At 52.0% G+C, this 13,467-nt stretch overlaps 1 protein-coding gene across 1 annotated transcript; it reads left to right on the top strand.

Annotated features, from left to right (window-relative positions):
• Nucleotides 1-6,910: 6,910 nt before the first annotated feature.
• LOC110284317 (brain-specific serine protease 4) lies at nt 6,911-11,518 on the top strand. The gene is made up of 6 exons (XM_021150035.1): nt 6,911-7,082; nt 7,756-7,782; nt 8,262-8,433; nt 8,580-8,857; nt 10,303-10,460; nt 11,011-11,518. The coding sequence occupies exons 1-6, from the start codon at nt 7,001-7,003 to the stop codon at nt 11,215-11,217; spliced, it is 924 nt and encodes a 307-aa protein (XP_021005694.1). The 5' UTR covers nt 6,911-7,000; the 3' UTR covers nt 11,218-11,518.
• The last annotated feature ends 1,949 nt before the right edge of the window (nt 11,519-13,467 follow it).

Below are 13,467 nucleotides of genomic sequence, written 5' to 3'. Positions count from 1 at the left end.
CAGGCTGCCCTTGAACTCAGAGATCCATCTGCCTCTACCTCCTGAGTGCTGGGATTAAAGGCGTGTGCCATCAAGCCTGGCTGAGTCCCCAAAATCTTAATAGTTCTGATATTGCTGAAAATCTGGGATTTCATCTGAGACTCATAGTTATCTCTTTGAGCCCCTGTAAAATAAAGATATATACAAGATATGTATTTCCAATATGAAATGGCATAGACTACTTTCTCCCTCGGTGCAGCCTGCCAGGTGGCTGCCACCTCCTGTGCAGCATCATGGCTGCCCTCCAACCTCTGGTGAAGCCCAAGATCACCAGAAAGAGGTCCAAGAAATGCACCTGGCACCGGTCAAATGGATGTGTCAGAATGAAGCCTGCCTGGCAGGAACCCAGAAGTATCAGCACCTGGGTGTGGGGAGGACTCAAGGGCAAGGTTCTGATGCTCAGAACTGGATATGGGAACAAGATGACCAAACTCACGCTGCCTATCATCGGCTTCAGGAAGTCTCTGGTTCTCAGCAGCAGTTGGAAGTGCTCCCGATGTGCCACGGATATCTTACTGAGCTGAGTCATTCTCAAGCTTTCCTCCAAGAACCTTGAAGCCATCGTGGAAAGGGCAGTATGGCTGGCCATCAGAGTCACTGACGCCAACGCCAGGCCGCACGGTGACGACAACGGACAGATAGGCGCACGTGCATGTTCTATCTGTGCTCACGTAGATCTGCAAAAGTGAATGGCGCAGAGCAAACAGCCCCGTTCTGTAAGGGAAGAACATGGAGGTAGCAGGGAAAAGGTTGGACCAAAGTAATGTGAAGACTTTTGAGGGAAAATCCTCCAGGTCCTTGTCTGGGGTCCGGAGCTTGTGGCAGCAGTGTCTGGGTTCCAATAGGCTTGGGTAGTCCACTCCTGGAGTTCTGCAGCATGCAGTCCATGTAGCCTTTCTCAGGTCAGCTCAGTTCTGTGCCTGTAGTTCTCCTTGGTGGAGCCCTGGCATAGTCAACAAGTTAGAGCAATGGTTCTCAACCTTCCTTTTTAAAAAAAGATTTATTATTATTTATTATTATAAATAAGTACACTGTAGCTGTCTTCAGATGCACCAGAAGAGGGCATCAGACCTCATTACAGGTGGTTGTGAGCCACCATGTGGTTGCTGGGATTTGAACTCAGGACCTTCAGAAGAGCAGTTGGTGCTCTTACCCACTGAGCCATCTCTCCAGCACGGTTCTCAACATTCCTAATGCTGAGACCCTTTAATACAGTTCCTCATTCTGTGGTGACCCCCAACCATAAACTTTTTCTTGTTGCTAATTCATAACTGTAGTTTTGCCACTGTTATGAATTGTAACACAAATCTATGCTATGCAAGATGTCTGGTATGTGACCCCTGTGAAAGAATTGTGGGACCCCTGAGTGGGTCACAACCCACAGATTGAGGACCAGTATCCTAGGGGCTCCAGTACAATTTAGGGTTCACTTTCAAAGCTTTGCACACTAGACTCCATACAGGGAAACCAACCTTGCCACACATTACTTGGCCTCAGTGGTATTTCTGGAACCTTGGTGCAAGCTTCCATGATCTGGACATTGAATGGATGCATTGAGAAGTAGTCTGGTCTCTGTGAGCCATATCAGCTGAACTTGCCTATCCAGTTGTCCAGCAGGGAGCCCCTCAGTGGTGTTCTCCATCCAGGCTTGAGTCTGTGTTGGGAATTTTCACCTTTATGCTTGGCAGCCTTGTCTTCAAAGAGGCTCCGTGTTTTATTGTCTCAGGGCAGAGTTCAGGGTTTCTTTATAACGGCGCTAATCTCTTCACATTTTCAGCTGCTTCCGGCATCTCTCTTCTCTATATCTTTAAACTCATACCTTTTTCCTTATCACTCTGCTCATTTTCCTCATCTCTAGAACTCTCTCATGGCAGAACTGATTAAAAGCAGTGAGCAGTCACCCTGCAGCTTGAGTGCCCTGTCTTGACATTCTACTAAACATCTTGGTCCGTTGCTTTTAGCTCAAGCCATGGGCAGAATGGCAGCCACTCTCAGCCAGACGATAGTACAAATGGCCAAGAGTCCCGTTCTGAAATCTCACGAGACCGGGCTTTGCTACAGACACTTTTCTCAGCAGTCTGGTCTTCCTGTCTCTCATCAGAGTGGCTCATCAAACTGATCACAGAACTCTAAGGCTTACCAAAGTCTTCTCCATTCTTCTCACACACCAGTGTGAAGGCCTGCAGACCCCATGGTCACATTCTTCACAGTGACAACCCTCTAATTGGTAGCAATTTTCTATTTTAGTTACTTTTCTCATTCCTTGGCAAAATAGCTGTGCTTCCAGGTATGACAGTGCCATCTTTATCAGCATGGCTATGACTATTTGCAGGAAACCCTAAGATCAGCCTTGATGGCTGTTGACATTCCAGTATAGAAGGAGGAGTGGGACAGGGTCACTAGACCCTCTCCTCAGAGTCAAGCTGCTCCCTCCTGCACTGCCTGGTCATTTGTATGTAATTCTGCTCTAATTGCATGTGGCCTTTGGTGCTAGAGTACACCGGCTGGGAAGGTTAGCTGGACTGTAGCTTTCTTTGGTTTGTCATTGGAACCCTGTAAGGAGGGGATAGACAATTGTTTAATTCTCCAGAAGGGAGTTCTTGCAACAACCCAACAGATGGACATAGGGAAGAGGTTGATCCTGGCCCACCGTGTGAGGGAAATCAGTCCGTATGACCAGGAAGGTATGGCAGGGAGCCTGAGGCAGCTGGGTATGATGCCTCAGGAAGCAGGAAGAGATGACTACTGTTGCTCAGCCGGCCTTTTCCTTTCCCTCTTTAAATCCTGTGCTGTCAGTCTGACAGGATACAGTCACTTGGGAGATGGGCCTCTGAGCAAGCTTTTGGGGGAATTACCTCAGTTGTACTAATTGATGTGGGAAGATCCATCTTGGTCATGAGCAGGGTCATTCATTGGTCAGGTGACCCTGGGCTGTACACAGTGGAGAGAGCAAGATGAACACCAGTATGCATCCCATCCCCGAGTTTCCAGACTATGGGTGTCACGTGACCTCCTTCCACTCCTGTTGTCTGGATGGGTTATACCTTGAATTCTGAAGGAAAATAATCCTTTCTCCTTCAAGTTTGCTCATGTCAAAGTGATTTTATCATGTCCATGAAGATGTAACAGGGGAGTCTAGGACCCCAGCCCATGGGATGGCACCATCCACATTTAGGATGATTCTTCCCTCAGTGAAACTTTCTGGAAACATCTCACAGACTTACCCAGAGGTGTGTCTCCTGGGTGACTCCAAGTTCAGCCAATGAAGACTAAGGCCAGCAGCCCTTTCTAGCCCTACAGTCTTTTCTTGTGAGGCCATGAGGCTGCTGACTGGTTCTTTTCATAGGTCCCCGTCTCTTTTCACTGAGACCCTTAAATCAACTGAACCTTAAATCAACTGAGGGGTACCCGACATCCACTAAAGGAGTGACTTTGCTTTGTTGTGTGTTCTTGTTTTTTTGTTTTGTTTTTGTTTTTAATCAGGGTCACATGTAGCCCAGGATGGACCTTGAATTCACCACGTAGCCAAGGATTAATCTGATCTCTGATCCTCCTTCCTTCCCCTCCCAAGTGCTGGAATTACAGGCCTGTGACTTCATGCCCAGTTTTATGTGGTGCTAGGGAACTGAACAGGGCTTTGTGCAGTCTAAGCATTCTACTAATTGAACTACATCTCCACCAACCCCCCCCCTTTGGGGGACAGTTGCTCATGTTGTAGCTCAAGCTTGTCTAGAAGTCACTATGTAGCTTAGGCTGGACTCAAATTTGCAGAGATGCTCTGGCTTTAGCCTCCTGGGTGCTGGGATTGCAGACACAAGGCACCACCTTGGCCAATTCATTTATCTTCCAGTTCCATTTCAGCCACCAGAGAAGGTATTGGTTTGGTTTGTGCCCTTTCCTCAAACTCCCCAACCTCCCAGACCCCTCCCATTCCCGCAACTCTCCTGACCCTCCCCCTCCTGACCCCCCCACCCTCTCCCTCCTAACACCCCCTCCTGATCCCCCCCTCTGGCCCCACTCCTGATCCCCCCCTCTGGCCCCACTCCTGATCCCCCCCTCTGGCCCCACTCCTGCACACCAATGCCTGATGACTGACCTAACTGGTTGTGTCTTATTTCTTCGTGTGTGACTCCAGGACTTTGTACAAGGTCCAGAGGAGTAGGCGGTGCCCTCTAGCCTTTGGGTGGATAAGAATGGATAACCTTGTTCAACGTATGTCCCCTGACTCCCTGAGCCCACATCTGAACCGCCACCGAGGGTGAGTCACAGAATTTTTTTGGCTTCAGCATTGCTGGCTCCAGCTGCCCCTAGCATGCTGATGTTGCCGCAGCCCTATCAGCCATCAACACCTCAGTGTGAATTGGCTGGTCTCCCTGAGCAGGCTGGCAGGGACCCATGGTGTGGGTGGCAGGGCTGGGCACCTCATCTATCTCTTGCATAGCATGAAGATGCCCAGCTGGGATGCTGGGTGTGAGTCTGGCACATGGTAGGCACTCAGTAAATATTTTGCTGAATGTTGAATCATGACTTTGAGACCGGACTCTTCACATGCTAGCAACTGGGCAGTATCCTGTGGTCCCGGGGAGGGGAATATTTCTCCCAGAGCTTGTACCAGGAAATCTCCATCTAGCTTTTGGGGCGTCCTCTGACTCCCACAGAGCCCTTCTGCTGGGGGCTTCTTCTTGGTCACCCATCTCAAAGAAGGCAACATACTGGGGATGTGCCTGCCTCTTAGGTCCCCAGGACAATGAGTCAGGAAACCGGGAAGGGCAGAGGAAATGTAGAGACAAGATGCTGCAGCTCCTGGTCTCCAACCTCGTATCTTCCACAATCGTGTATTCATTCGACAAACATCAACTGAAATTGTTGCATCCAGTATGCAGTGGGCAACAAGCTTGGATCTGAGGGTGGCTGGGGAGATGCCCTTCCCCTCCAGCAGTCACAGCACACTTGTAGGCCCATGCTTCTGCCAACCTCTGAAGTATGTCAATGTTATCACTCAGCTGCCACCCCTGGGAGACGTGAGCTTCCTATGTGGTGTGAAGGACCCGAGCCTCATTCCTCACTGGGTGACCCTAGCTCAGGGCTTGCCAAATAGCAGGGGCCCAAGAAATGTTTGTGGAATGAGTTGGGGTGACCAAGGCCCTCCGTGTCACAGGGAGTAGGTTAAAATGGTGTGGGAGCAGCTGAGGGTGCAGAAGTGGCCCTGAGGGGCATGTGATTAGATGAGTGAGTGCTCCCCCCACATTTGCTCTATAACCTCCGGGGTGTCTAGGGAAGCTGTCCTCATCTTGGCTGCTCCTGTAGTGACACCCACAATCATAGGAGGGGAAGAATGCACCACTGGGGTTCCTGAGGCCACACATTTTGCATGTTTGGGGTGGGGTGGGGCAGGGGTTCTCTGTCTCATCTTGCCTGCAGGTTAACCCTGGCCTGCCTGCCTCCTTCCCCACACAGTGGCCCATAGAACACACCATAGTCTATTTGCAGTTCACAGTGCCCAGGCGAGGTTATGGGGGTGTCACCTTGCCAGAGAGAGGGATACATGTGCTAACTGGGCCTAATACCACCTTAATCTCAAACAGTTGGGGTGGGCAACACAGGGACCTGCAGGGCCAGCTCTGGGCAACTTGGAGACCCAGGTCAGGGAACTCCCAAGAGAGCTGCGGCTGGCCCAGAGGTGGGAAGAGATCAACCTCTCTTTCTTTCCCTGGGTTCAGTGTTACTGTAGCTGTTCCCACACTTATTCATGGTCTTTTCTTCAGAGTAAGCTTTGTGGGCTGTCCCAAGGAGGGTCAGGCACCTCCGATCCTGCTGGGGGGCCACTAAGTTCCCACGTCAACCCAGTGAGCAGCCATTCTACGACCTCCCCGAACCAGCCCAGGTTTCTTGGGTGATGAGGGAGCTTGGGGACGGCACAAAGTGGGGTGCAGAGCCTTAGACTGCAGTACTATTTTCACTGAACCCCATTTCCTCCACAGCCAAGTCTGAACCCAGGATCTAACCCTGGGGAGAGGGATACATTTGTTTGGGATGATGTCGCTGGTTCCTGCTTGAGGTGAGGGTGTCATGAGTATAGGACACTTAGTCAGGACAATCCACACCAGCCTACAGCACCCAAGCTTCCCAAAGCCCAGCTCCCTGGTCCTTTGTGTGTGTGTGTGTGTGTGTAGGTCCCATGGTGTGAACGTGACCACAGGGTTAGTTCTTCCCAAGTGTGTGTGGGGCGCATAGGCTGTGGCTCCTGCTTTGGGGTTGGCCTGCTCCCTGGAGTTCAGGTGAGAAATGAGTCACCGGAGGGTCACCTACAGTGACAACTGAGAGGAAGTGCCAGGGACAGCTTGGCCAAATGGCCAAGAGGCCATTATGCCCGTCCCTTTGGGGCCTGAGTCACAGCTTTCGGGGAAGTGGGCTAACGGGATTCCAGGGCCCCAAGTGTCTGTCTTGAGTCATGGAAGCAACCAGGGCCCTGGACATGGGCCGTTAAGGAACAAGGTCCCTCTGGCAACCCTAGATATTCCAGACTGAGTCACTTCCTACCCCAAACACTCTGCAAACTACAGGGCTCTTTCTCTGTTTACCTGGGAGTCAGTGTTAAAACCATGCCCTAGGCAGTCAGCAAGTCTCTACTTGCCCCCCTCACCCCCCCCACAGGGTGTACCCTGGGCACACAACTGATCTGGAGACCCCCATCCAGTCTCCTGGTAGCATCCCTAGAGCCCAGTAACTGGTTGCTTCCTTCTGGCAGCCCCACCTCCTCCTTGACCCACAGTCTGGGTGGCCCAGCCTCAGCCACCTGGGGGACTGGTCCAACAGCATTCTTCCTCACAGGATAAAACCTGGGGCGACCTGTAGGGAACCCTACACACTACAGCCACCTGTCCTGCCAGTCTCAAGCAACACAGCCCTTAGGTCCTTTGAGCTGGCCAGCAGCCTTGCTGGGTCTCCACCCATACCAGCAATGGTGATTTCCAGACCTCCCCCAGCACTGGGTGGGGACCAGCTTAGGATCTTAATCCTTCTGGTGCTGCTGACTTCCACAGGTGAGCCCCAAGGGCCTGCTGCTGCTCCTCCCCACATCCTCTCTTCCCTCCTCCTCCTTCCCACAGTCACCTCCTCTCCGCCAGTTCAGCTCAGCTCCTTCCCTTGAGTGCCTTCTCTCTTCTTTCTTCTGTTGCCTTTCATCATCCGCTCCCATGCCTCTGTCTCCGTTCTCCTTCCTCTGGCGTGTGGTCTGCCTCAGTTTCCCTAGCAGCTATGAGGATTGAATGCATGTGAGTGCTCTGGTCTCAGTGCCTGCTCAGGAGCGCCTCTCACCGCTTCCCTGTGTCCTCCATCTCCTGTTTCCTCTTCCTCCTCTATTTCCATCTTGGGTCTCCTTCTGTTATGGAATAGGAAGGCAGCTGTCCGAGTTTTCATGGGAGCTGGGAGAGAAAACCTGGGTGCCAGTGTGTGTGTGTGTGTCCCAAGCACTCTTCTTACTCATAGGATGAAGGGATGAAAACTGGTGGGCTGGGAGGCAGGGGTCTGAATATGTTTGTCCCAAACAGGGTGTGGAGGTACCCGTGGCCTGTGGTATGTGTGTGTGTGTGTGACAGGTGGTGGGGCAGCGAACAGTGCTGGAGGACCCAGGCTGAGTCTGTTTGGGAAGGTGGGGGAGTCCCCAGGCATGGGGCACAGGGCTCCTCACCACCTTCTTTATTCTCTTGCTCTCAGCTCCCATCAGTGCTGCCACCATCCGAGGTGAGTGTGAGCAGGTTGCCTGGCTGGGTGGGGGTGGGGCTGTGGTGTGGACAGTCTTTGTATCTGACTCTATAGGGTAGGTCAGTGTGGGGACCCCAATCACAGGGGAGCATGAGATTGAAGAGGAAGGGATGGATACAGGCAAGAAGAGCTGTGTGGGTGGGTGGGGCTTAGGAAGGTGATGAATCTAGAGAAGGGAGGACAGAAGGGTGAGGGACCAACAGAACCAAAAAAATAAAGGTTAAGGGGGGTGTGAGGGAAGGCCAGATAAAGGAGAGAAGAAGGCAAGGGCCAGTCCCTGATAACTAAAGGGGACAGGGACAGGGACAGGGCAGGCAGGCACTCTCCCTACAGCAGCAGACTGTGCTGGGCACATGCTGTTCTAGGCACAGGTTTGAGGCCTTGCAGGGGGGTTGACAGGCAAGTCAGAAGACAATTGTATCTACTGAGATGACAGAAGATGCCATCCCTTGTGCCAGTGTCCCCAGACTGTGGGAAGCCTCAGCAGCTGAACCGGATTGTGGGAGGTGAGGACAGCACGGATGCCCAGTGGCCCTGGATTGTTAGCATCCTCAAGAATGGCTCCCACCACTGCGCAGGCTCCCTGCTCACCAACCGCTGGGTGGTCACAGCCGCACACTGCTTTAAGAGGTATGTGGACTCAGGCTTGCTTTTGACTGTCCCAGACCCAGGCTTTCTGCCTCAGCCTCTGGGCTGTCCAGGCCTCTATTCAGGGATCTGGACACCATTGTACTAGACACTCTCCATCTCTGACATCTTGTTCTCTCTCCTTCCAGCAATATGGACAAACCATCTCTGTTCTCAGTATTGTTGGGGGCCTGGAAGCTGGGGAGCCCAGGCCCAAGGTCCCAGAAAGTAGGCATTGCTTGGGTGCTGCCTCACCCCAGGTATTCTCAGAAGGAGAGAACCCATGCAGACATTGCCCTGGTGCGCCTGGAACACTCCATCCAGTTCTCTGAGCGGATCCTGCCCATCTGCCTACCTGACTCCTCTGTCCGTCTCCCTCCCAAGACCGACTGCTGGATTGCTGGCTGGGGAAGCATCCAGGATGGAGGTGCAGTTCCCCTCTAACTCCAGAGAGGTCCAGGATAGCTAGGGACAGAGGGTGGATGCCACTCAGATACGGATTCCAGGGATAGGAGAAGGTGGAGACCATGTGTACACTATAGAGGCAAGAAAAGATGATTTGGGGACTGGAATAAGTGAACTCATGAGAAGCCAACTGCCAATTTTTAGGTCATGTCTAGTTGAGTCTTTGACAGTATTTTAAAGCAACAATAGAGGCTTGTGGTAAGGAAGAGGATAAGAAGCAGGAGGAGGGGAGGAGGGAGGGAGGAAGGGAAAGAGGGAGGGAGGAAAAGCTGGGCATGGTGGCATACATCTTTAGTCTCAGCATTCAGGGGGCAGAGGCAGGCAGAACTCTGTGAGTTAAAGGCTAGCCTGGCCTACAGAGAGAGAGAGAGAGACAGAGACAGAGACAGAGACAGAGACAGAGACAGATAGACAGAGGAGAGACAGAGACACAGAGAGAGGCAGAGAGACACTCAGACAGAGACAGAGGGACAGACAGAGAAGTATTTGCAAAGCTATTGAGACAAGAATGAGAAGTGATGGTGGACTGGCAAGATGGAAATGTAGCCAGCACATGTGAGAATAGTCACCCCTGCTGGCAGCATCTTGAATAGCAAGCAAAATTCCCAGGAGGAAAGGCAGTCTATTTCAAACCAAGTCTGGAGGTTTGGAAAATGTCATCTACAATCAAACCAGATGAAATGCAGAGTTAGAAGAGAAGCAAGAAGAAGGTAGGTGGTAGCTAGATAGACAGGCAGAGCCTGGGACAGACAGAAACTGGGACAGACAGAGCCTGGGATAGACAGACAGACAGAGCCAGGGATAGACAGACAGAGACTGGGATAGACAGAGACTGGAGTAGACAGAGCCTGGGACAGACAGACAAAGCCTGGGATAGACAGAGCCTGAGATAGACAGGCAGAGCCTAGGATAGACAGACAGAGCTTGGGATAAGCCCAGACAAACATTAGTCATCTGTGGAAGACAACAAAGCCGAGACCTAGAAGACAGGGTTTGCAGGAGAAGCTGAGCACTGACAACAGGGAAGGAACAGAGCCTGGACCTGGGTCGAGAAGAATTGCTCAGGCATGGGCAGGCGCTGGAATTCTTCAGTTGCTGCCTTTCCTTGGGTCCTCAGAGTAACCCCAGGGAGGGTGTGGGGCAGATCAATTCAGAACCTAGGGGGTACCAACACACTGCCCTTGCAGGAAGTACAGAAACACCACCGTGTTGTGTAGCCCTCCGTGGGCATCAGGGAGCTGACTGAAGACAGAATCTCGAGCTATGCATTCATGTTTGAATTCAAGAGGTGGAGAGCCTGGGATTAGAGTTTCTTAAAGCAGATCCACCCACCTTTGAGAAATGCTGCTGAGCAAATAGAGGGGACTAGATGCTCACACCGTGCCTGACTCTCTCCTTTGTTCCCAGTGCCCCTGCCCCACCCTCAAACCCTTCAGAAGCTGAAGGTGCCCATCATCGACTCTGAACTCTGCAAAAGTTTGTACTGGCGGGGAGCTGGTCAGGAAGCCATCACCGAGGGCATGCTGTGTGCTGGTTACCTGGAAGGGGAGCGGGATGCTTGTCTGGTGAGTGCCCGTCCTTTGTCTGCCCCATCTGGGAAGCCACCATCTCTATCTAAGAGTCGTCTCTCTAAGAGTCTCCCCGGGGACATCCTCTCTCACCTCTGGCTGGGTCCCCTTTAGCCTGTCTGGGCTTTTTCTTGTTTATACATGGGGTTCTTGTTTATACATGGGCTGCGTACAGAGCATTTCAGCAGTAAAACGCAGGTTGACAGCTGTTATTCTGAGGAGGGCCCAGTGATTCAGAACCCTGACCTCCAGGGCCAGTCCCATGACTGAATGAAGATGGTAGGATGGTGGAGCAGTTAGCCCTGAGGTGGCCAGCATACCGCCTGGCTGTAGGGCCCATGTTGCCAATGGACTTTCTAAACCTGCAAAACAGAAGCAGTGTCATCTCCTGCTCCTAGTGGTTGTGGGGAGGGCTCGCCACCAGAAGTGGTTCTGTTTGGAAAGCCTGTCCTTCTAGGGCCTCACAGAATGGTTGTCTCAGTACTGCCGCATCCAAGGACGCATTGCCTGTAGGTGTGGCTTTCCTGACTTCCCTTCTTCTCTGCAGGGCGATTCTGGGGGTCCCCTGATGTGCCAGGTGGATGACCACTGGCTACTGACTGGCATAATCAGCTGGGGAGAGGGCTGCGCGGAGCGCAACCGGCCCGGTGTGTACACCAGCCTCCTAGCTCACCGCTCCTGGGTGCAAAGGATCGTTCAAGGGGTGCAGCTGCGCGGGCACTTGGCGGACAGTGGGGACACAGGAAGCTCCTAATCTGGGATCTGAAGATGAGCAGCCTCCTGCAATTCTCTCTGCTGTAAATATGTCTTCTACCTCCGGGGGGCGCCCGCGGCCTGCGCGAGAGAACAAGGAAGTTCTGGAACCGCCCACATAGAGGACCCACCCCTCAATCGAGGACTCTGTGTGTGTGTGTGTGTGTGTGTGTGTGTGTGTGTGCCTCTGTGTGCGTGTGTATACGCGCGCACGCGCGCGAGAGAGCAATGATTTTTTTTTTACAGTTATAAGTAACCATGCCCACATATTTATTCCAGTTTCAATAAATTATTTATTCTTAGTTCCTGTTTCTTTTTTACACCCATGTATGGGAAGAACTCAGTTGGAACACAAATGCTGGGATCATGTTGGTGTGAGGCTGCACCTGGGCCTGAGCACAGCCCCTGCTCGGCCCCCTGGACAGGTCACCCTTGCTTTTGCTAGCCTTTTTTCTGAGGCAGCAATAGGAAGGAGACAGGAGACTTTGGCCTGAGCACATGGCTGTGCTATACTGAGGAGGGCAGGGTTGGGATACCCATCAAAGAAGGACTGGCTACCAGGGGTCGGGGTGGGGGTGGGGGTAGGGTGTTGGCTACTCTTGAGGCCAGATCTGGACCTCTCCCCCACTGCAGGACTCAAAGCAAGCTGCTCTTGAAGCAAATTGTCCAGGCCAACCTCTGCCAGACCTTGTCTCCCGGTTAGGGTGAGGGGTTACACCTTGCCGGTTGCTGAATCCATAAATTCCTCTCCACCAAGGAGGTGCAAAACATTGAGGCGGCAGGCCTAAGTCACCTCTCCTCTCCCCCTTGGAGCACAGTGATCGAGGCTATGAGAGGGTATCTGACTTCCAGAATGTCTGGGACCAAAGTCTAATGCCCTCAGCCCTGCATCCCAGGCCCCCTCCCCAGGCTGGGGCTGTGGACTTTCCCCATCTGCTCCGTGGGGTTGCTAAGCCACTAAAACTGGTTGAATGTGCACTTTATAGTGGTTGATACCGGGAGATTCACCCAAAACAAAGGCCAGAAAACAGCCAGCTCCAAAAGTTGACTAAGACAATCTTCACGAAACAATGTCACCAGGAATAACAGAGGTGACAATGAGAACACTGTCCAGGGTTGTGAGTGTTTCATGCTTTGAGGAGAGTCCAATCCTGAAACATTTGTTCCCACTGTTCCAACCCACGCACATTAGAGGAGGAAGTCAGGGCCTTTTCCACATGAGGCACTGAGCCGCACCTGCTTGTGCTGTTTTGATTTCTTTTATTTTGTTGTTAGAAAGCAATGGATGTTGTTTAAAAACAAACAGCTCAAACTGGCCACCTGCTTATAAGGGATACAGCCTGGGAGTGCTTGGAGACTGTCCCAGGTCCCAGCACCTGCCTCTCTGCTTGTGACCTAGTGTTCCCTGTCTGCAATTGTCCCTTGTCTCCCCACCTTGAGGTATCTCCCAGCTGTCCCTTGCTGGCCCCCTCTCCTTCCCCCAGGGCCCTCTCTATCTCCTGCTGGTTCCTGCTCATTCTGAGCTCAGGCTCTTACCTTGCCCTATCTTGGCTCTGGCCCTCTTTTTAATTTTTAATTTTATTTTAAAGTATTGTGGGTATTTTGCCTGCATATATGTGTATACACCATGGGCATGGCTAGTACCTAAAGAGACCATGAGAGGCCATAGGCTGTCTTAGGACTGTAGTTGCAGGCAGTTGTGCATCTCTATGTGGGTGCTGGGAATTGAACCCAGGTCCTCTAGAAGAACAGCCAGTGCTCTTAACCACAGAGCCGTCTCTCCAGGCTCCCCACCTCCCACCCCTGCCATGTGCCTCTATATTTCTCCTTCTCCTCTAGTTTCCCCCTTTCTGTCCTGTTTCTGTCCTTCTCACATTTTCATGTCCTTCTCCATCCTGTTCCTCTCTCCCCCAACTGCTGTGTGTCTGTCTCTCACATCTTTCTTCCAATATCATCCTTACTGAAGGAAGTACCTTCAACAGCTACCTGCAGTCCCCAGCCGGTAGCTTGATAGGCTGGTGATATTTGTCTATGGCAAATCTCTTTTGGTAACTGAGATTATAGGGGGCTCTGCAATGCCTCAAATGGAACTGTAATCTAATAAAGAAAAGCAAGCCGGAAGGGCTTAGGACATGGCCTTCACTGAATGGGGTTTCTGAAGAAACTCCTAGAACATTGCAGGTTTACGACTGGCACGTGAGAAAGGACTCAGACTTGCTTCTTACTTACTCTGGGTTTTATATCCTGGCTG

Source organism: Mus caroli, chromosome 17 (assembly GCF_900094665.2).
Source record: "Mus caroli chromosome 17, CAROLI_EIJ_v1.1, whole genome shotgun sequence".
Taxonomy (NCBI): domain Eukaryota; kingdom Metazoa; phylum Chordata; class Mammalia; order Rodentia; family Muridae; genus Mus; species Mus caroli.
This window is presented reverse-complemented; position numbering and strand designations above follow the sequence as displayed.

Coding starts and splice junctions, on each gene's coding strand:
- LOC110284317 (XM_021150035.1), top strand. CDS start 7,001: ATGGTGATTTCCAGACCTCCCCCAGCACTGGGTGGGGACCAGCTTAGG. Junction 8,858..10,302: donor GGGAAGCATCCAGGATGGAG/GTGCAGTTCCCC, acceptor CTTTGTTCCCAG/TGCCCCTGCCCCACCCTCAA. Junction 10,461..11,010: donor GGGAGCGGGATGCTTGTCTG/GTGAGTGCCCGT, acceptor TCTTCTCTGCAG/GGCGATTCTGGGGGTCCCCT.